Source organism: Drosophila mojavensis, unplaced genomic scaffold (genome assembly GCF_018153725.1).
Source record: "Drosophila mojavensis isolate 15081-1352.22 unplaced genomic scaffold, ASM1815372v1 contig_136, whole genome shotgun sequence".
Classification (NCBI taxonomy): domain Eukaryota; kingdom Metazoa; phylum Arthropoda; class Insecta; order Diptera; family Drosophilidae; genus Drosophila; species Drosophila mojavensis.
Window position 1 is genome coordinate 22269474 of NW_025318667.1, and position 24492 is coordinate 22293965.

The 24492-nt window shown below is 41.1% G+C and overlaps 1 protein-coding gene across 2 annotated transcripts in view; it reads left to right on the plus strand.

The window, feature by feature from the left end:
* The window catches only part of LOC6584467 (netrin-A), a 57878-nt gene that overhangs the window by 16454 nt on the left and 16932 nt on the right, over window positions 1-24492 (plus strand). For both annotated transcript variants that reach the window (XM_015161547.3, XM_002010086.4), the window contains exon 2: window positions 19951-20139. In XM_015161547.3, the coding sequence (XP_015017033.1) occupies window positions 19951-20139 (189 nt within the window). The remainder of the gene's footprint in view (window positions 1-19950; window positions 20140-24492) is intronic.

Genomic DNA, 24492 nt, shown 5'->3' on the forward strand with positions numbered 1-24492 from the left:
CTGGCAAAAACCAGGCCAGGCCTATGCTCTCATCTCTCATCTCTCGTCTCTCGTCTCTCGTTCTGGCTGACAAGTTGAGCGTTCCTTCGATTTTGTTTATCTTCAGCTGAGTTGGGAGTTGGACAGTTGACAGGCGCTAAAAGACGATGGGATTAACTTATCGAAGCGTATAAAAAGGCAAGAGCCCAACAACAACAACAACGGAAGGTGTATTTGATTGTAGAGAGTAAAATGTCTGGGGCCATGTCTAACCAGCGGATACTCATCATGCTCTTCATTCCATTCCACTCGATGCTCACAGCATTCAAAATATTTTCATTTGACAAATTTTGTATTATATATTTTGTGAGTGCTGTTGTTGTTGTTGTTGCTGCTGCTGCTGCTGCTGCTGCTGCTGCTTCTTCTTACTTGTCTACACTTGCCCACAAGGGGTATTATGTATTTTATAATCAAGTTTGTCAGGCAGATGAGAAGTTCGTTGACTGCTGCAGAGATTTTTGTTGTATGGGTAATTTTTTTCCTTATCAAACTCATTAATAACTCATTATTTAATTATATATAAAGCAGGAGTTACCCTAGATTCAGCTAGCTTTCTTTCTCTTTCTCTCTCTCTATCTCTCTCTTTATCTCTCTCTCTCTCCTCAGCAATCTCAGCTGCTTTTAGTTCTGCTAATTTCCTTACCTCACATATAAACAAATTTTTCATTAATTGAACATGAAATGTCAGCTCTTAAATAAACTAAATCAAAAATTCATAATTATCGCCAACTCTGACAACTCTTTCAGCATAATTCTAGCAAATCGTCTCGCTCTTGGCCTGGTCAGCTTCTGCTGGAATTTTAGTCTTCAGCGTATTTCGTCTGCGGCTTGCTGCATCTCTGCTTGGCTTTGCTTTGAAATGTGGCCAACACATTTGGGTGGTTGGTTTTGTCTGTTTATGTTGTTGTTTATTTGCCAAGGGCGCTGTAGCCCGAAAAAGCAGCACCCACGCCCACGCCCACACCCACACCCAGGCGCAACGCTCTGCTCACTCCATTTCAGCGTTAGGCTCACTTTAATTTGACAATTTTTCTCTCTCAGCCGCTCACCCTCTCTCTACTTTTTTTTTTGTGGCACATAAAAAATCTTGAGCACGTAATTATCCTTTTTTTTCGGTCGGCACGATTCCCGCTCAGCCACTGCACCACCCAGCCGCTGGCTCTGGTTATGCACTTATTTATTCGTCATGTTATTGTTGCTGTTGTTGTTGCTGTTGTTTTTCGGGCGCCTTGTTGGAGCTTTCAGCTTCAGGTCGCATAGTACTTGTTATTTCTTTGACTATTCATTTTATGACATCTTGTTATTTTTATTTTTATTGAGTTGCCTTTTGTCGTTTGTGCCCAATCCCGAGATCGTTCCCCTTTCCGTTCCCGCACTCTTGTCGCTCTCACTGTAACTGATTTTTTTCCGTTTTATTTTTTCTTTATTTTGGTATTTTTTTTCTTCTTCTTCTTCTTCTTTTTGTGGGTGCTACATAAATTGTGGCCTCGTTGTCAGCCGCTGCTTTCGGCCCGGATGCCATTGTTGGTGTTATTAATATTGGTCTGCAAACGAGCTTATTAGCGGCACCTTGTATCTGCCCCACTCCCGGTCCCAGTCCCAGCCCCACTCCCTGCCCCACTCCCTGCCCCACTCCCAGTCCCAGTCCCAGTCGACAGCGACACCTCACCTAAGAACGTTGACAACTTCACTGACGAAGCTGGACATGTGCCGCCTCCTGCCCCCAGATCAAATATCATATCGTACCCTTCTCCAGCCATCAGCAACAACAACAACAACAACAACAACAACAACGAGCCCAGCTGGGCTCTGCCGTCTAATCTGGCTGCTACAAGATCTAACAGCTCTGATTAGAAATCAAAGCCTTTTGCCGGAACAATTTTCGCAGCGACAACAACAACAACAACAACAACAACAACAGTGACGAGCCTAACATCCATAATCAAATGCAAATTATCAACAACTATCACAGCAACAACAACAACGGGGCGTGTCTCGCATAGACCACAACAACAACAAAAAAACAATAGAAAAAGTTGGATTTTTTTTTTGGGCTCTTCGATATTTTCCGGCTCAGCAGCTAAAACCTACAACAACAACAACAACAGCAAGTCACAAATATTTATGTTGATTTGCCGTGGGTTTGCCGTATCTTTTGATTGAGACATTCCCAAGTGCGACTTCTTGGCCATGGTCAATTAAAATCAAAAAGGAAAGAAAAAGACATGGACAACGCATATGAAACACCCTGACAATATACTAGATAACAAGATGTATAACTAGATATATGTATGTGTATATATATATTACTGATATATCATTAATTATATGTTTAATATAGTAGAATCCGATTACAGCGACTCCGCTTATAGCGTCCGTACGGTTATTGTGACGAAAATTCTGGACCCAAACCTTATATGAATGAATTTATATGGTTAAGGCGTCTTCCGGGTATACCGACTGTCCCTAGTTTTAACCGAATTCCACTGTATATCAATTTAGCTGTTAAAAGTGGCTGAAAAATGCTCTGAGCTCCCGAGGAGCAACTAAAGTAAGGTGACTCAATAAAATTGACTACTAAGGATACTGCAATAATTAAAAACTAATTCAAGATATTAAGCTTTTCTTGTTTTAATTTCGAAGCTTAATCAATAAGTCAATTAAAACAGGATTAGGAAGAGCATTTGCAATAGCTCAAAAATAGCTAAAGATATTACAATGTTTGTTGGTTGCATTCGGAAGGTACAGTAAAGACATCATATATGATCTAGCTAGGTGTAATACTGGAATCTAAGTTCACTTGAGCTTCAAGATCTAAGAGCAGATGCTAGGTGTATCCAGAGCCAATTCGGGATCATTTGATTCGTCTGTAATGGAACAAACTCTGCATATATAGGCTATGGCTGTCATGCCGTCTGCTGCAGTCGTGGTTGGCTTTTAGTTAGAGCATAGGCGACTAAAGCAAACGCCTATCGATTTCAATCGGCCGGACCCAGCCAGAGACCAAGCACGCCAAAGCGCAATCAAAAAGCGTTTTTAATAATGCGCTAAGTGATTGTTAAGCGCGGATACGAGTCGAGAGCTGAGAGCTGAGAGCTGAGGGCTGAGGGCTGAGGGCTCAAACAGATGCCGAGCCCCAACGGCAAGCTTTCCCAATGGTCAGTCATTAAGTCATTGTGAGTGTTGTTGTTGTTGTCGTTGTTGTTGTTGTTGCTGTAGTCACAGCATCTTCTGAAGACATGTTCAAGCACCCACGCGACCTTCGACAGCAACAACACCCGCATAACTCTAATGGCCAGCTTCGACTTCGGACTTGAGTCTGTGTAGCTCTTGTTGTTGTTGTTGTTGTAGTTGATGCTGTTGTTGCTGTTGTTGCCTGGGCTCAGTACGCCTATTAAAACTCAATTATATTTAATTAATGAAGCCAGTGCGAGAGTCTAGCGACTCACGCACCCCCCCAAATGACATTGCACAATCGAAGGCGCCAAACGAGACTGCAGCTGACATTGGCTTCATTAGCGAGAGTGAGAGAGAGAGAGAGAGAGAGAGAGAGGGAGGGAGAGAGAAGAGCTCAAATTATCAGTTAAAACAAATTGAAATTGGCATGTAAACAAATGAAGTTCCTCTCGACTTTGAGCATGTTGGGGCTGGGGCTCTGAACGGCAGGCGACAAATATTTCAATGGGCCAACTCATTAGTTGCAACTCAAGTGCCAGGTGAAAGGTGTGAAGCACCTCAAATGCGAGGCCAAAAATTTCGTTTAATGAGCCATTGACGGCGGCCATTGACAAAGCGAAAGTCCGTCAAGGAAATGCACAAAATCAATAGATGCATTGAATAGGCAATGCTAGACTAGCAGTTGCCCTTTAAGCAGATGAGATGAGAGAGAGAGAGAGAGAGAGAGAGAGAGGGATTTGAAGATAGAGAAATATTTGAGCGCTCGATTCGAGAGCTCTTCAGTAGATAGATGTACCGTTCTCTTATAGTTTCTTCCTTCCTTTTCCAATCGCTTGCCCATATGGAGTTTTATACTGCACTTAGATAATATTAGATAATAATATAATAGATAATATTAGTTACCCTGTAGACCGATATGATCATAGAGATATTCGATTGATTATATATGGAAAAGCAAACAGCTTCAATATGACTTGGGATAGTTTAGGATTTCCCAATTCCTTAGTTCACCTTGTTCACTTTGCTCGCAATAATATATATAATACTAATACACCATAGTAGACTAGCAGTTACCCTATAGATACATATGATTATAGACACAGCAATATCTTAGTCTCGACACTCACTTACCTATATATATATACATATATATATATATTGAATAGATAATAGTAGACTAGCAGTTACCCTATAGACACATATGACTATAGAGGCATTTGAATAGGAATAGCTTAGCTCGGAAAGTGCTTCAGCTGGCAGATTTGATATGCCCAATTCGCTGAAATGCTCATGCTCTGTCCCATTCTCCAATCGACCCTCACTTACTTCTATCCGTAGTTAAATATGTAAAACTAAATCTGTTTTCATTTGACATTGAATACCTTAGCCTTTTTCAGTTCTTTGGCTCACATTGAGTTTGGCTTCCGCTTTGCTTGCTTTGCCCCGGCAATTCTATTTGCTTAGCCTGAGATTTTCCTTCAAAACTTTATCGCAGCGTCCCCATAAGCTGAGTGTCTGCAGATGCTTTTCTTTAGACTTTGCCTTTGCCAGTGCCCTGCTGCCCCACTCCCTCCCCCGCTCAGCATAATGCTGGGCAAATGTTTGATTATCGCACCCAACTATTTAGGCCCAACAGCAGCAGCAGCAGCAGCAGCAACAACAAAGGCAACTCTACAAACAATGCCAAGTACCCAAAATAAAATAAAAATCTGAGAGAATCCAACACGAGATTATAAATGACAAACAAAGCGGCGAAAGTCGCGACTTGCGACTTGAGACTTGAGACTTGCGACTTGTAGCTAGCGCCCGCCCCCTCCCCCTCCCCTCCCTCAGGAGTGGGGACTGAAAAGTCACCTGGCATGTAACAATATTTGTGTTGGGCAAACAAAGCGCAGCTACTGCTGATAGGCGGCCAAGAAAAATGACTTCATTAAAAAGTTGACGGCGCAGAGGAACAGAACTGAATCTGAAACATTGTCCAAGCCAAACGGGCAGCTGCTGCACCGATAAGAAACTCATAATTGCTGTCATTAAAAAACCCATTTCGGAAGTTGTTAATCTTGCCGTGTCCCCGAGCCCAAGCCGAGGCCCAGGCCCAGGCCCAACAATTATGCCAACTAGCCAAGTAAATCGCAGTCGCCAGATACATAAATATGTAATTTATTAAAGCAGAAGAGAAAAAAAAAAAAAAAAAAAAAAAAAAAAAACGAAAAAAATGGGCTATATATAAATTTGTGGGGATGTAGATGGGCGACAAAAGTAAAATAAATAAATGTTTACAACAATGCGCGCTGGCTTTTTGTTTATTGTTATCATTATTTAGGCAAAGTGATAGGCGCAGGAGTCGGGCACTGTTGCTGCTGTTGCTGCTGTTGCTGCTGCTGCTGCTGCTGTGTCCAGTTGCTTCATATTTTGCAGCTGAGTCGCTTATCTGACAGAGCCTTTAGTTGCGCCCACTCCTCGTTTTAATTATAAAAGTGCGATAAATGTGACAAGCTGCACAGCGAAACAAAAAGAAATACCAAAGAATAAGCAACAACAGCAAACAGCCAGTGAAAGATGGCCCAAGTGGCAGCAGCAGCAGCAGCAGCAGCATCAACAAAAAAATACTAGAGAAACTGGGCAAAAGTCGTTAAGGCCTCGTTGTTGGTTTTTTATGCCTGTGCCGGCCCCCCGGGAGGGTTTTCGTTTTCGTTGCCGCCTTTGTCAAGAGTTTGGCCAGCGAGCATTTAAACACCAGCCAGAAAGAGTGGGAGAGGGAGAGAGAGAGATAGAGAGAGGGAGAGTGAGAGCTAGGCCAGGACCAGCCGTTGTTGTCCTGAAATTGCAAATGTCTGCCAGCCACATAAAGCGAACACTGGCCAAAAGATACACAGATACAGCCAACCGCAAAAACCAAAAGATACTCGACACTCGCACTCACACTCACACACACACACACACACACACACTCACACTCGCAGTCGGCCTGGCACATTGACATTGGCATTCGCATATTTTGTGGCATTTGCTTTTGTTTCGCCTTCGCCTGCCGTCTTGTCACTTGGCCATAAATATTATCTGAGCAGAGGACCTGCTGCCAGCTCCTTTAGATGCCATTTGGACTCAGCTCAGTGCCTAGTTTTTGGTCAAGTGTTAATTTCCCCGAAAAAAAAAACGAGAGAGCGAGAGGGAGAGAGACGGAGAGAGAGAGAATTGAACAACAATTCGGTTCTCTCAGTGCAGCACAATTAACTTTTCATTGTATTTATCATTTTTTGTTTTGTTTTGTTTTCTTTGCATTGGCCTGTTGCCTGGTCGTGAGCCTAGAGAGACATAGAGAGATAGGCCAGAGCCAAGGAAATATGTATTTGTCGCTGCCATTGTCTTAATATGCAAATTGCATTGTCTCGCTCGGCATCGCCAGAGTTCGGTTCTCAAGTTCTCAGCTTATCTGGCCGGGCTCAATTGCCCAGCAGAGCAGATCGCAGTTGATTTCCTTTTGACCTCGCGCATTTCTTTTGGCCCCCTCCCCCCGCCCTCCTCCTGCAAATAAAAAAACCAAAACAAATATTAATAAAGATTCGATGCGGCTGCCGAATCATGACCAAATCGCGCAAAGCGAGATCTCTTTCGATCTTCAACTGGTCACAGTTTGCACATTTTACTTATTATTATTGAATCGCATTTGTTGCTGCTCCTGCTGCTGTTGTTGTTGTTGTTGTTGTTGTTGTTGTGGTTGTTGTGAATTGCTGGTCTTTTTCTGTTACTTTCACGATTTGGCCGAACTAAAAATAGGCAAACAAAAAAATACAGCGAAATGCTAATATACCCTGCATATTTTATAGCTAGCAGTCTAGCTGAATACATTTACTCTCTCTCTCTCCCTCTCTCTCTCTTTCCCTTCACCTCTCTCTCTCCCTCTCTCACTCTCGATCTATAGCTCAACTGCAAGTTTAGTTTGCACTTTCTCACACTCGACTTTACTCGGCCTGGGTAACTGCTAGTCGTTCATAGCCTGCACCCCACTTGGCATTGACAATATACTTAGTTACTCACTAGCCGTGTCTGCCTAGCCGTGCCAGCTAGACAGACAGACAGACAGCAAAGTGAACGGCATTGACAATTGTGCTTTCCGGTCGGGCTAACTGCGAATTGAGTTCTCAGCTATCAGGTAACCGAAGAGGCAGCTGCAAATAAGTCAACTGCCCGATGGTATCGTGGGCAGATCGAAATCTCCAAACGTTTCCCATGTACCATTCCCAGATAAGCGATCAGCTTTGCTTATGACAATGAGCGTTTTACTAGCTAAATTCGAGTCGCCACTTGAGCTGCAGCCACATCCAGCCTCCATCTACTCCCAGCTCGTATATCATGGGCTATTCTTAGAGCTCGCACTCTCATCTATATCGATGTCAATTATGATCGGCTTTATTGTGCTCTGCAAGGCCGTAAAACGGGTTTGCAATCAGTCGACTCACGCTTAGCTTAACGCACGAAACTTTGATCTATATTTTGTGGCTATAAAATTGATTAATTTTGAATCAAATATCAAAGCTAATCGCTGACGCTACGATTTTCGTGGCCTTTGTAGATTATGTGCTATTACATGATATCGCATGGGGTTTTAGTGGCTCTGTAGTGGGTCTCTGACTTAAGCTATAATCCTATGCAGATGAAAGAAACACTTAAAAATATTTTGATGGCCTTTGTAGGCATTGTATGATATCAAATCAGACTCGAACAGCTCTGTAATTTGTCTGAAGGAGCTACTTAAAAGATTCTAAGCGCAATATTATACAATACATATATATATATGTACTGCAGTCGGGTATTACCGACTGCATAATACACAGTCAAGTTTCCAAAATAATAAGGCTGATGTCACAGAGTGGCCGTGATAAGCATGCGATAAGCGATAACTATCGCATGGCGCCAATGGTGAAATGACCAGGAAATCCACGCCATTAAACAGTCGGAGAATGAGCGACACAGCAGCTCACTGCACGCTACAGAGTATCTGTTAGTCGAGCAGTCTCTACTAGAGCACTCTCTCTCACTAGTTTATTATTTATTGATTTTAGTGGTTATTTCACCTTTATCGGTTTACTTACCAAAACTCCGACTAAAGATGAAATAACCAAAAATCTATGCCCTACTGGAAATGTGGATGTATTTATTATTTGTTCAAAATTCATTAAGAAGAAGTCGCTCTGTGAGCAACTTCAACTCCGACAACTGCTTCGTTCTCGATGCCTTGACACTATGTGAAAGCTATAACAACTTGGGAATTACAAGTCTGTTTTAAGTAGTAAGTGTTTCAAGTTTGTGTAGCCTACTTTGATGTAGATATCCAAGATGAATTGACAACTATAAACAGCTTTATGAATAAGCTGAAACAAGCAGCTACACGAGCTATATCGAGAATCCTACATATATAGATATTTTCCGAGAGTGTGGAAGTCGGCGGACATTGTAATGCTCCTGAAGCCCGGAAAACAGCCTACAGATGTGAGCTCCTATGGACCTATCTGCCATCTCCCGGCACTGGGCAAAATGATGGAGAGACTTATACTCAACAGAGTTCTCAACATCGAGACTGTTACTAAGGCAATCCCCAAATTTCAGTTTGGATTGAGATTACAACACGGCACTCCAGAACAGCTACAAAGAGTGGTTAATTTCATCCTAGAAGCCCTGGAGAAAAAGGAGTATGCAGTCGCCGTCTTTTTAGACATAGCCGACAGCTCAACAGAGTGTAGCACCTTGGACTTCTTCATAGCGCCAAGCGCCTGCTACCACAGCAACTGTACGAGCTCATTAAGAGTTTCTTTTTTTTTTTTTTTTTTTTTTGTAAAAATTTGTATATTTTATTAACAAGTTTACTGCTGCCTTTAGTGGAAACTAGTTCTCCTTAAAAAGTAATAACAAAAAAATCTTAGATCTATACTTATTTCACACATTATTATTCTTACAATGAATCAACACACTGTGAGCGGGTATTATGCAGTCAGGCTTGCTCCCAGCTGCACTCTTTTCGCATTTTAATAATAAAATACTAAATAAATTGAGTGTGAATTGTTTTTCAATTTGAATAATGAAGCAAATTCAAGTTCAATTAGCATTCGTTGAGTATATTCAAATGAAATGTGGCAGATTCATTGATTTAGCAAATATATAACATGAATATACATAGTGTATATATGTATGTCTGTTGTATTTGTGTATACATAGCTTTGTCTTGCCTTCTCTATGTCCAGTTGCTGCTTTGGCTACGCAAACATTAATCACATTTGTTGTTACTAATTGATTAGCTGGCAGCTTAAGTGTTTTCTTTTTATCTGCTACGAGCGATTCATAAAACTGAAAAACCTTTTCAATCTGGCAACTCATCTGTGTGTGAGTGTGGGTGTGTGTGGGTGTGTACACACACCTGTTAGCGCGCTCTGGTTGCATTTTGTTGATCTGGGAACTGCTGGAAAAAAGGCTTTAAAAAATGAGAATGAGAATGCGAATGCGAATGCTGAATGGCAGTGGGAATGAAGCGCAGACAGTCCGACTCTGCTCGCCGTCCGTCCGCCGGGCAAATGTAAATAAATGCAAAGGCTACCGCTGCCGCTGCCGCTGCCGCTGCCGCTGCTGCCTCGTGGGACGGGAACAGGTACAGACAAGGGCACAGAGATAGGAACAGGGTAAGCAACAGGGACATAGTTTTGCATGCATTTCGGGCTGCATAGTTTTGCTGAATGGATGTGCAACATGGCAACAAAAGGGCGACAGCTGCCGCTTGGCAAGCCCATTGAACAATCGAGCAATTCGTAGCCGGGATGCCTTGCATACAATAAATGTGGCAATGCCCCTGCCAGTGTTCCTCCTCCTGCCGCTGCCCCTGGCCCTGCCTCTGACCATGACCCGATGTGCAAAGCGTAACAAAAAGATTAAAATGCATAAAAACAACCAAATAAGCCGAGAGACAAGCAGACAGAGAGAGAGAGAGAGAAAGAGAGAGAGAGAGATAGAACTGATGCAGCTAGAGCCGCTGCCTAGGCCTCTCCGACTCCTGCTCCGGCTCATCCTTATCCGCTGCCCAAATCCTAAACGGCCCGCCCAAAAGGCATCTCATATTAATTTGCTTAAGTGCCATAAATGGCAAAAACTGAGCCGCACAAAAGGATCTCCGTTTCCTACCTTTGCTGCCCATTGTCGCCATCAACCGCCCAGCTGGAGATTTTACACGTACGCCCGATATGACCAAGACGAATTATCAAAGCGGCGCAGAAAAAAAATGTTAACTGAGGCGAAATTAAACCGATGCACGAATACGCTTAAACAGCTGCCAGAGGGAAAAAGTCTTGGAGAATATAAATTATTTGACTTAGAAATGAGATTTCAGGAAAGACTTGTATGGAAATAAATAGAAAAAAAAATATATGAAAAGTTAAGATCAAATAGAAGAGGAGTCTTGAAGAATATGAAATCCGAAAAGATATTTCTGAAAATACTTCAATGGAAATAAATAGAAAATATATATTTATATATGAAAAGGTTAAGATCAAACATAGCATATACTGCGATTCTTTAGAAACCGGAGCTCGAAATGAGGAATGTAGAAATATTTAATCTATATTGGCAGATAGATTGTATTTGTATTTGTATTGTTTGTACATATACAATATTTATTATATATTAGATCAAGCAGAAAAGATATATTTTTAATATAGGAAAAGAATATACATTATATATATACAATATATAGAATATACAATATATATTTTTATATATTGTAAATATTCATTAAATCCAACCGTAGAGATCCATTTGCAGTTGAGGTTTTATATTCATAAATTATTAGATTTAGTCTTGCATATAAGGCGCACCGTGTCACAAAACTCTTGAAATAGTCATTCAACTCGTGGAGAGAGAGGGAATTTGCATTGTCTACTCCTCAGTTCAGTTATATGAGCTATGGGAAAGGGCAACAAGTTGCAACAACTGCAACAACTGCAACAACTGCAACTGCTGTGACATTGAAATTTCCGCCAGTTAAACGACAAAACAGAAGAGACGCACACACACAGAGAGAGAGAGAGAGTGAGAGGGCAAGAGAGGGGCAGCGAGAACGAGCGAGGTAGATTCTTGTGCTGCTGATTTATGTTTTGGGCTGCTCGCTCTGACCTTTCGGTCGCATCGCATTACAGTTGCCGCTTCGATTCGATTCTAGAGAAACTGTAGTCATAAAATGATAGCCCATCGCTGCTGGACAAAGTCGACAGACAGTCTGACAGAGAAAAGTGGCCAAACAGAGATGGTGAGAGAGAGAGGGGAAGGGGGGGTAGGGGAGAGGTAGGTGTTGTTTTGCTTAATTAAATGCAATCGACAACTCTATTCGATGCTGCACGCTTCGCAGTCTGTCAACTGGAAATCAGTAGCGCATATTTTGCGCATTTAAAAATCATTAATTTGAATTAGCTGTGGCGCTGCAATTAAGGCGGGGCCAACACCATCGGCCGGCTGGCTGCCTGGCTGCCTGCTTAGAGCTTAGAGCAGCCAACGGCCGTAAGATAAACAAACAAATGCAAATGCAGCAAAGGCAACAGCAACGGCAACAGCAACGCGAGTCCAAAAGTTAAACAAAACATATTGCCGCACTTGGAGGCCATGTGCTACGGACATTGCGCACCGCTGACATTTCAACAGCAGCACCACCAACAGCACCGCCACCAACACCACCAGCTCCCTCTAATGACAAAGTGCGCAGAACACAATGCAAATGCGCAGCGCAGCGCAGCAATGATCTTTTGAACTGGCAACCGAAACCGAATCCGAATCCAAATCCAAATCCAAAAACCCAATCCCAATCAAAACAAAGATCAAAACCAACAACAACAACAACAATAGCAGCAGCAGCAGCTAGTGGCAGCCCAGCCGCAGACACTTTAGCTCGACGCTGGCAGCGAGCAGCAGGCGGGCTACTGCCTCTCTCTCTCTCTCTCTCTCACTCACTCACTCACTGACTCCCACTGTCTCGCTCTATCTTGGTCTATCACCTGCGCGCAGTAGTTGTAGTTGTTGTTGTTGCTGCTGTTGCTGCTGTTGCTGCTGCTGTTGATCTAGCTGCTGTTTTGTTTATCTAACCTACACACACACACACACACACACACACACACATACTTCCATTGGGCGTTGCTCGACCAAAATTTGTTGCGCTTTTTCATCAAGTTTGCTTAGGGCCTAAGAAATACAATTTGTGTTAAGCCTGACGAAAAGTACACTAAAGACAAATGAAGAGATTTTAATAAATCTCAAATCATTAAAAAGAACAAGTAGAAGTGTTTCAATAGGGAGTGAACGACTAAAAGATGCGCTGAAGAAAAAAAACAACGAATTTAATAAATCTACCATAGTAGACAGACAAGTATGCTTTAGTGGGGAGAGAACGAATAGCATGTACCCTACCGGAAAAGAGAAGGAGAATTTCAGAAACCGCAAATCAATCAAATACAAGTATTAGTAGTGACTATAAGGTGCCCTGTAGAAATAAGAGGACGAATTGAATACATCTACTGTTCTATCAAGTAAACGGTTAGGATACGCCCTGAAGAAATAAGAAGAAGCATTTAATAAATCTACTGTACTGTAAGCTTGCATCGCTTGAGAGAGGAGGAATTGCATATACCCTACTGAAAGAAGAGAAGAATTCAATAAATTTCAAATCATTGAGAAAAACAAGTAAATGTAATTCAGTGGGGATTGAGCGACTAGCAGATGCCTTAAATAGAGAAGAAAATAGAATAAATCGGTTACCATAATGGAGAATAAATCACTGTGCTTTGGTAGGGAGTGAACGACTATCATATGCCCACTAACAGAAAAGAGAATTTTATAAACCTTCAGTAGAAGAAGACGGCTAGACTAGAAAACCCCTGAGCTCAACGTAAAACTGATTGTAAGTTTCATAGACATATTCATATAGTGTTCTTGAGTAACTCGACTTTTAGATAATGCAGGACATGAAAATGTGATTCTATCGTGCACGTTGATGCTATGTAGAAATAATCTAGAGCTCGCAACTCTGAAGTGAATGGTAAGGCTATAGTCTATAGTCTATACCATAGTAAAATTTTGTATTTTTAGCTGAAATTATCTTCAGATATGCAATTAAATCAATTCCAAATCAATATGGAGCTTTTGGTTTGACATATCGGAGCTTGTGCTACGCTTAGATCACATTAATAATATATATGATATACATATTTCAAATATAATGTCGAAATTCCATTTGGGAAATTCCATTTAGAAAGTTTCCATTATTTTCCATCACCTTCGATGCATTTGGCTGGCCAAGTGCAAAGCCAGTTCGTTGTTGTCATATTTCAGAGTATTTTCTCTTTGTTTTATTTTTTATTTATTTTTTTTTTTTGGGCCACTTCTTTTGGTTGTTTGGGGCGACTTAATTAGGAAACTTGGTGCGTTTTATTTATGTGTCTTAACGAGTCGTTTATTTAACTCACCCTCAGTTGCTGTCTCGCTCGCGCCTCTCCACAAAAAAAAAAAAAAGAAAAAAGAAAGAAACTAACATCAAATTGAAGCTGAGCGCACACAAGAAAAAAAAAAAAAAAAATAGAAATAACATTTAGAAAATTTGTTTATTGTTTTCTTTGGGGTCCTCCACACACACACACACACACACACACTAATTTGGAAAGAGAGCAGAAATCGAAATCGAAATCGGAATTCGAAATTAAAAGCAAAAAGGAAAATGCCGAGCAGACGACTCGAGACTCGAGAGTCCAAGTGGTGGTGGAGGCAAATTGAAAATAATGTTGTACCTTGATTTAAATAAAAGAAGAGAAAAACAACAACAACAACCACAAATAGGCAACACACACACACACACGAACAGCAATTCAACGAAAAACTAAACATAAATTCTCACAGTGCTCGAAGAACATCGTCTTCACTCAGCCCCTTATGAATGTGTGTGTGTGTGTGTGCGTGTGTGTACGTGTGTGGGCCATGAACTTTGTTTTTTATTAGCGGCAGGATATCGGCATATCGACTCACGCTCTTGCCCTCTCTCTCTCTCTCTCTCTGAGTGTCTCTCTCTCTCTATATATATATTTATATGTTAATTCGTTTGCGTTAATTGGAAAACAAAACCCAAAAGCAACAATAAAAACAAAAACAAAAAAAGGCACAGAGAGCAAGTTGCAACAGAATTCCACACAGAGCTAAAAATGTATTTGGAAGCAGACATTTTTGTGAATGTATTTATTTATTTATTTTGCCGCTGGCAGCAAACAATTTGTAATCGTTGTTGCGTTGTTGCGTTCTTGCGTTGTTGCCTGCCGTTGACAAGGAAAATGTTGCAGCTGCGGCACGCGAAAGCTGCATGCAACACTCCGCACTGTCGACGCTGTCGCCTTAATTGCATGCGCAAGGAAGCGGCAAAAATATGCTTATAGCTTCTGATGAAGCCAACAACAGCAGGAGCAGCGGCAGAGGCAGCGGCAGTGGCAGCGGCAGCGGCAGAGGCAGAAAACAAGTGGCAAATGCCAGAGGTCGTTTGTGGGGCAACAAATAGCAAACAGAAATCTTCAAATTCAATGCAGCTTGTGCATCACACTGATTCAAGTGGAGCCAATTGAATCAAACATGCGAGCAGACTCTTTTGGGAGAACCTCAACTGGGCTAGATTCTGAGGGAAATTTCTCGGCAATCGGAAATTAGCGATATCTACAGAGCTTTGTTTTCTAGAGTCTACTGCTGCTTGTACTTCAATTTTATACTAATTTTATAATCGATCAACAGTAAAATATTCCCAAAAGTAATATATAATGTATGCATATATAATACATTCCCAAATTCCTAGTCAAAGTAATCTTTGTTTTAGTTTTATTTGATAGAAAAGAGCATCAATAGGAAAGAATAAACTACGTTTTGGCTACATTATGCACAGTAAACTGCAAAGAAAAAAAAAATAAAGAAAGAAAAAAACTGAAAATCCCTAACTAGAGAAAACTATAATAATCTCAGTTGAAAAACCAAAGCAAACAACTGTATCAAAATAAATTTGTGGCAAAAGCTTAGTAAGATTATTTAAAAAATAAATACAAAGTCTCTAGCTCTTATATCTTCTGAAGTCGACGCGTTCATACATACGGACAGACGGACGAACAGACAGACAGACGGACAGGGCCAAATCGACTCAAGAATATATATACTTTATAGGGTCTGCGATGATTCCTTCTGCCTGTTACATACTTTTCACAAAACCATTATACCCTGATTTCCCATTTTCAATGGGTTCAGGGTATAAAAAACGGAAAATCCCTAACTAGAAAAAACTATAATAATCTCAGTTGAAAAACCAAAGCAAACAACTGTATCAAAATAAATTTGTGGCAAAAGCTTAAAAAATAAATACAAAGTCTCTAGCTCTTATATCTTCTGAAGTAAACGCGTTCATACATACGGACAGACGGACGAACAGACAGACAGACGGACAGGGCCAAATCGACTCAGCTCGTCGTCCTGATCGAGAATTTATATACTTTGTGGGGTCTGCCACGCCTCTTTCTGCCTGTTACATACTTTTAACAAAATCATTATACCCTGATTTCCCATTTAAATGGGTTCAAGGTATAAAAATGTTCAAGGGAAATAAAGCTCAATAAAATAATATAAAATAAAGCATAAATAAAAATAAATACTAGCAAGACATTGGCCAACTGCTAATTGACTGCGCTCTTTCCTCCTTTCTCACTAAATATGTGAGATGCTTGCATTGGAAAAGAAGTAGAGAATCATATTTTATATGCAATCATCAATCTATATTGAAGACACACATGAAATGGTTTCCAATGAATGTTTAGCCTACGTCTTTCTTTATATAATATACAAGTTCATGAACTCTAGCAAGACTTTGGCCGATTGCTAGACGACTTGGTTCTTTCCTACTGTTGTCACTAATATTTAAATACAAGTGGAGAATAACATTTTATATGCAATTGGGGATGCAGAAAAAATCACTTGATATTCTTTATAGTTCTAGAAACTAACTAGAAAACTACAGAGGAGCACAGGACTCCCCCACCACCTCTTCACACGCTCCAGCTAAACTTTATAGCTTTATAGCCAGCTTATGCTCAAATAGATATGAAAATATTTCAAGTCCTTGCTGCAAAGTTGGCTTGATAGAAAATCAACAAAATCTAAATATCAGAGGGAGTCTTTAGTTGAATCCCTATAGCAATATACGCTCTTCCATAATCTGAAAGAAACTCAGCTACTGTGCAAATATGCCACTGGAGTATTGTATAAGCTTAAGCAAATTAAAACAAATCCTTAGCCATATATATTGGCAAATTAACAACCCAAAGACCTCGCCGACCCACATGCTCATGGTACATTCGACTCCTCTCAAATGTCCCGCCGAGTCGCAATGGCCAGCGGATGCAAGTGCATTGCAAGATTGAGATGTTGAACGACTTGCGAATATCTTTGAAGTGAGACGAGAATGGCATTTCGGCATTTCGGCATTTCGGCATTTCAGCATTTCAGCGCGGCTCTCTCGCTCGGCGCTAATTGTCGGCCCATTAGCCGGACTCAGCAGCGGCAGCTGCTTTTATTGTAATACCTAATAATGAAATCTCGGCCAAAAAATAATGTCCATAGCGGTGCAGATGGCAGATGGCAAGATGGTTAGATGGCTAGATGGGCTGATATAAATATCGGAGAGGAGCAGCGCTAGGCCCAAACAATGGAACATCCACAGGAATCGAGAATGGGATTTCTGATTTCTGATTTCTGAGTATTATGGACGCTTCCAGCGAAGAAAGTGCGAACAATTTATGAAGGCGTAAAACAAAAGTTTTAGAATCAACGGGAACATTTTATGGCTATGCTGGCCATTTAAGCCAAAAATGTTTATAAATAATGCTCGCAACGAAGAGTGCCCAAAAGAACCAATCAACTGGGTCACTTGGAATAGGTCAAAATGAAATCTAACAATTGTGTATGAAATGAATTATGTGTGAGTGTGTGTGTGTTGAGCGCAAGGCAAAAATGGTGAGCATAAAATTTGGAAAATTTTACGTAAGCGGAAATGTTATGAATGCCAATCAAAACGAGGAAATCATAAAAGCCAATTTTAATGATATGATTCAGACAATAACTAAATCGCACTCCCGCACCCTTTCTCTCTTGCACTCTTGCACTCTCCCTCTCCCCTCTCTCTCTCTCTCTCGCTCTGTTTTATTTGCCTGCCTTAAATATGTTTTGGCATTTCGCTGGAAACAATCGATTGGCTTTGTATTCAGCCCAGAAATTATTAATTACCAGCGTTTGCACGTAAACAAAAATTTGTAAATCGACCACTTTTGATAAATCACAGACTAACACACACACACTCACACACACATATAGCGTTGCATGCCACAGCGGAACATGGCCACAAACACCAAAACAATTTTGCGATGAAATTGTCAAATTGCAGCGCAAAAACGCAAAAGCAGAAACCGCAACCGCAAACGCATACCAACAAGAGGCAACAACAATGTGTGTGTGTGTGTATGTGTGTGAGGGTGGCCACATGCCACACACACACACACACAGACAGACAGAGAGTTAGTTATCGCTGCCATTGAGCCACATGCACACGATTTCAATTCACAATTTTGGTAAACGAAAATCAGAGCGAGGCGAACGAACGCAATCAATCATAAAACGATGAAATGTCGACGAGAGCGCAGGCCAGCAAATTGAAAAGGCTGCCAGGAGACGGCCAAAGGACAACGAAATAACGGACATGAACATGGCCATCAGGCGGACAGCGGACAGCGGACATGGCACAGCACATTGAGCAGGCAAAGGCGAAATGCCAATGTCAAAGCTAAAGCGATTTCAATTCACGTTTGCTGCTCTTGGCCGCAGCTAGAGGCAGTTAGCATATATATATTGTCGATCGCATAGCTAGCTTAGAGTTGGATTAACTATGAGCTAAGCTAGAAGAAGAAAGAGGGATTTCCCTTACTCACACTCTCCCTCTCTCTCTCTGCCCTTGGCCATAAGTGTTTGAGCTGAATGTTGTAAATGCCTCGACACTGATGCAAGTTAATTAAAGCCAACAGCTGACGCAGCAGATGCAGATATAGTTACACACACACACACACACACACACACACACACACAACGCAGATAGAGATTGAGATAGAGCTGACAATTTGATTGCGGCCTGCGCTCGCCTGGCTTTTCGGGTTCACTTATCAAATTTGAACTTAATTACGAACGCGTCGCGTTGCGCGGCTCAGATAACGCCCGGGCCACAAGGCGGCCACAACATGATGGCCTAATGAACAGTTTTATGCATAGTTTGGAGCCGCGTTTTGTAATGCGCTGCGAACGGGATTTGGCCATAATCGAAGCGCTGGCCCATAAATCACGTTGCATTCGGCAGCCCAGAAAGTGCGTCATTAAATTTAACTATCTCTGGCGACGGCAGCAGCAGCTGCTGCTGCGGCTGGAAATCAAAATCGAATTCAATGTGGCAAATGCCAAGCCTCCGGATTCAATCAATTAGCCACACGCCGTGCATGGGGGAGGGGGAGTGGGGCTAGGGCTTTACACGGATGTCTTCTAAATATTTGCAGAGGTTATTCTTTTACTCTTTCTGTTTCATTCAGTTGACGATGCCTCAAACAGCACCTGCACACATGCATATATAAATATACGTCTGTGTGTGTGTGTGTGTGTGTGTGTTTGTGTGTGCATGTATTTGGCCTCGACAAGTCGACTGCTCTCAAATATTTGCGCTGACATAACTTTGTCTGCGGCTGGCGCGCGCCAAGCGCGCTGAGAAGTGCCGAGAAGGGCGCTGTGGACTGAAGCATCAGCATCAGCAGCAGCAGACGACAGGCAAACGCTTTGTCTGCGCCTCACAATGTGTGAAAGATAATTATAACATGCGTGCATACACTCACACACACACACACACAGACTCGCACTCACTCGAATTGCACGGTGTGAGTGTGTGAGTGTGTGTGTGTGGAGCAGAGGCAGCTGCTTTTTCGTCTGTGTGTGTGTGTTTTTTTTTTTCCTCTTGTCTAGCCTGCAATCATCGGCCTTTGGCATTGACAGCTCCAAGTTGGACTTCAGCTCGAACAAAGCTAACGATGGCCAGCAAAAGATGCCAGCACAGCAGACATCATCGAATGTCAATAGCAAAGTGTTTGCCAAAAGCAAAACATGAGCCAGCCAACAGTCGGCAGTCGGCAGTGGAGGACCGTAACGAATAGCGAAATACACTAACAAAACTGTTCATAGATCTGTAGTACAAATAGAGCAACGTGCCCGGGATAGCAGAGAGCACTTCAACGCCTCCAACAATTGCAGTCAAGCCAATGAGAGCTTTGGCCTTCGGCAAAGTGTATTCAGCGTAGAGTTCGATGAAAATCCATGCTTAAGGCCGGGCAAACAAATCATCGCATAAATTATGCAATTGAAGCCAATGTCCCGCTAGAAAAATGACATGCCCTGGCCCCATCCCACTCACTCCCCTCGTCCGTATGAGTCCAGCTCGTGTTGGACGATTTGCGTTCCATTTATTTCCATTTATCGCATTTGCCAAGCTTAAACTGTGGCAGGGGGCAACACATTGATGGTAGTTAGGCGATAGTTGGGCCAATGATATATTACATGCTCATTCATGCAGCTCTTTAACAATCTCTCTCTCTCTCTATCTCTCTTTCTCTCTAGAGTGCAATTGCAATAACCATGCGCACCAGTGTCGCTTCAATATGGACATCTTTCGGCGATCACAGGGCGTCTCCGGCGGCGTCTGCCAGAACTGTCGCCACTCGACAACGGGCCGGAACTGTCATCAGTGCAAGGAGGGCTACTATCGGGATCCCAACAAGCCACTAGATCATCGCAAGGTGTGCAAAGGTAAGTCAATGCGCATTACTTACTCCACAATCTGAAAGTAACTAGCTATATAAATAACTTACATATATTTGTATAAATATATCGCTCGTCTATCGATAGTTTTTCGTTCTATTGCAACTATAAAAACTTTGCCATTCCGCTCAAGGAATTCCGTTGCGCATCGATGCGGGGCCTTTTCAAATTTAATTGACTATTTCCACACATGGAATCCAGAGAAAAACAAACAGTGGAATTACAATTTACACCAATTAGCCCAAATAATGCCCATTATTCGTGCAAGTCCAGAGATTTATAGAAAATCTCAAACCCTTGCAGCGACGACCTTTGAAAATAATTGATGTATGCGATAAATTTGCCAGTGGGTAGTAAAAAAAAAAAAGTCAAAGTATTCAACAATAAAGCTACAAAGTTGAGATTGCTATATGTGTAAATACCCTACATAGTGTACATAGAATTGAAGTGGCCTTAATAAGTTTATCAATTATTTCACAGCCCTTGAAAAATTTGACTAGAGATTGAAAAATTAGTCATTAAGATACTATAAATATCATGCGTAGAGTAGAGGGTATACTCAGATTACAGGGTATGATCAGAGTGAGCATTTTATAAAAATATATATGAGAAAAGCTGTTTATATATATTATATATGTATGTATATACATTATGTGTGTATATGCCAGGCAAATCTCAGTAATAGAACCTAAAAAGGTGCCTAAATAATTTTCTATATCCATCATACCCTTAATACCCAAACGACAGGGTATACTCAAATCAATCATGTTTTAGCAATAACCGAAAAACTTTTTTCAAAAATTTCTACATTTTCTTAACATCATACCCATTTTGACCAGACTACAGGGTATATTCAAGTGAACATATTTTATTTTATTGAATTGCTTAGTTCAACAAGCTCTTTGCTGCCTTCTACTCTCTTCAGTTTGATATTTGTTGCCTACGCATCATACCCAATAAACCTACACTACAGGGTATACGCAATGCGAGCAGCTACACAAGAAGTAGCCACAGGAACTGAGCACGGTGGTCAGTTAATTTATGAGCTGGCTATAATTTTCACGCGCTGCCTAATCAACTCGACCAAATAAGTTGCTCCACCTACAACAACAACAACAACAGCAACAAATACTAGGCAATTGCTATTTTTAGACTTAATATATGTATATAAATATACGCATGTATATGCATGCATAATCGCGTCTATCCATCTAACTGGGCATTTCGAATCAGAGCTGACGTTTGCACCAAAAAATTTTTGTTGCTCGTTTGGCCAATTGCAAATTGAGTTTTGTAAGCAAACCAAATGCGAAGCTACTTAAAGAGCACCGAATCGAGAAATAGAAAAGAAAACAAATATATGTAAACACAGGCAAATGTTGCTGGTGGTTGTTGCTGTTGTTGTTGTTGTTGCCAGTTCCTGTTGTTTGTTGTGTTCACTCGTCGCAGTTGTAAATTGCGCATACGCCGCGTCTGCCATTTGTCATCGTTTCTCAAAAGATGTCGCTGCTTCTGCCGCTGCTGCTGACTAAGCATCATAATTCTGAAAAGCCGTTAAATCCATATCAGAATCTTATCGATTTTTAATTAATTATACGAGCGGAGCAGCAACAACAAGAACAACAACCACAACAACAATCGAAATTTACAAGGCCAGTCAAATGCGCACGTCGTAAATATGTAAAGTAAGCACACACACACACTTACACCCACACACACACACACACACACACACACACACTTACACCCACATACACACACACACATACCTTTAACCCTGCTGAGTTTAATCGTCGTCGGCTTCTCTTTGCAGAATTTTGTTTCATTTTGAAATTTATTTGTTTTCTTTTTACAATTTTTTTTTCTGAATTTTGTCGGTTGCGGTTTTTGTTTTATTGCTGCATTTATTTATTTCTTTTTTTGTTTTTGTTTTATTGTTGTTTTTTTTTTTTTTCGTTTGTGCAACGTCGAAAGAAATTTATTCATTTTAATTTTGACACGCGTGCAATTTGTTTAAAGCATTTTTTGCATTGTGGTTTTACATTTATTCTCATTGTTGTTCGGCTTGTTCTCATTGTTGTTGCTGTTGTAGTTGTTGTTGCGTGCTGGCAAAATGTTTTACGTCATGTTTTTTTCGGCTGGCGACGTTGGCGTTCAATTAGTCAACTGTCCGAGCTGGTTCCTACTTGTCTTGTCTTGTCTTGACCTGCCTGCAACGGCATTTGCGCCGCCTTACAAATGCCCCCACTTCAGATGCGGATCAAGTGCATAGAGACTCCCAATGCCAGCGAGTTCCCTTTGATGCATGGCGCAATGATAATTGCGAGCGAGCTCTCATAATCCACTCATGCTACATTATACATATATCATACCTTGAGGGGTCTGCATAAATCAGACCATGAAATGCCCATCAATTAAATATCAAAGATTTCGGATAAACAATTCGAGCAAGCAGCGCAAATCTGCAGCTAAAAGCTTTTCAGCTGAACATTTGGAGAATTCGCTGATTTTCTAGAGAATATGCGCAGGAAAGCAATCAAAGGTCTTTGGCGAATAAGAACTAGAGGAGGAAACACTTTGCACATATGATGAACACACCTCACTCAAATAAAAACCAAGACAGGAAACAATTTATGAGTGAGGAAAGTTCGTTTTCGTACAGTTGATAAACAATAGAAATTTAGTGCGAAAATCTCAAATTAACGAGAAGTGCGAATTTCTCAAGAACCAAGAATAGTCTAGATCTAATTTTAGCGTCCTAAGAATACATTCATATATGGCAAATCCATTTATCAAATGTATATTTATGAATGATGAAACAGCTATCAAAGATGCAAATTTTTATTTATATTGTAATTACTTTTTGCCAAGTTGAGCTGTAGAACAAAAAGAAAAGCATTTTATAAATATTTATTGAGCAAAAAGAAATAATTCTATTGCAAATATTTTTAGGGCAAACCAAGACTTAAATTAAAGCCTAGATTCTTGAATAGGAAATCCAGTTCAGAAATACAAATGAGCAAGGTATTACAGATACAATATCATACAAAGAATCAGAGAGCATAAGTATAGACAGAGAATGACAGAGATGGGGCCAGAGAGTCAGATAGAGCTTGTGTATTAGAGGGTGAGAGAATGAGAGTATAATGAGAGAGACAGTGAGAATGCCAGAGGAAGAGAGAGAGCAAGAGTGACAGAGAGATTGCAAGAGAGAGAGAGCGAGAGTGAGAGAGAGACAGCGAAAGTGAGAGAGCAAGAATGGCAGAAAGAGAGACAGCGAGAGTGACAGAGGGAGAGAAAGAGAGAGATAGCAAATGAAAGAGGAGTCAGAGGAGAGCAACATCAGCAATTGAAGATATTTGTAAGACATACAATTTTTGAATAAGTAATTTAAGAGTTATGTTGAAAGCGAAGGTAGTTACGAAAGCTTGGATAACCTAACGGCATCAAAAGTTTATATTCATCGGAAACTTAATTTCCGCTCATTTAGCTTTAAAAAGAAAAGAAAAGTACACAAAATTACCTTATGTTCTATCCCATCTAACCACTCAACTTGGAAGCTTTTGAAATACGAGTATATACTGATATATAATTTCTATTTGGCTTCTTCTCTATGCATGGGTACATAAGAAACTATAAGTTTTCTCGCTGATTGCAAATCACGCGCCGCTCTCATGTCTCGCATTATAATTGACGCCTTAAAGTCCCAGCATCCGGGACGGTAGTGTAGATGCATATTTCAGCCTGTTGTTGCTGCTCTTGTTGTTGTTGTTGTTGTTGTTGCTGACAAGATTTCGATTTAATTTAAATATTCAAATGATTTACTTGAGCCAAGCGCAAACCGAAGCAGACGTTGCCAGCCATAACTCATCCGTCAGGCAGCAGTCAGGGCGAGTGCAAATAGGGACAGACGTTGCGTGTGTGTGTGTATGTCAAACGGATGTCCAGGCAAACACACACACACACACACACACATACCTTTATAAACTTGCCCTGACATGTTGTCAAAGTCATTTCAGTTCGGGCTCAGCCAATTTCCTTATTTGCGCAAATGTTTCAATGACCGGAAAATTACACATTATTATTTGTCCAATGAGAGAGATTGCACACACACACACACAGCCACACACATACACAAGCACACATGTACGTATTTACATATACCAATGTCAGGCTGTAACCATTATTCATAAACGTGTAGTTCTGCTGTTGTGTTGTTAGTTTTTGCCGCTCCTGTTTCTGCTCCTGCTGTGCGAAATCTTGGGATAATTAAAAGCAGGGCCCCGCCCCCAAGAAGTATGCTATGCTTTTTATGCCTCCGCTGTGTGACATCATTAATTT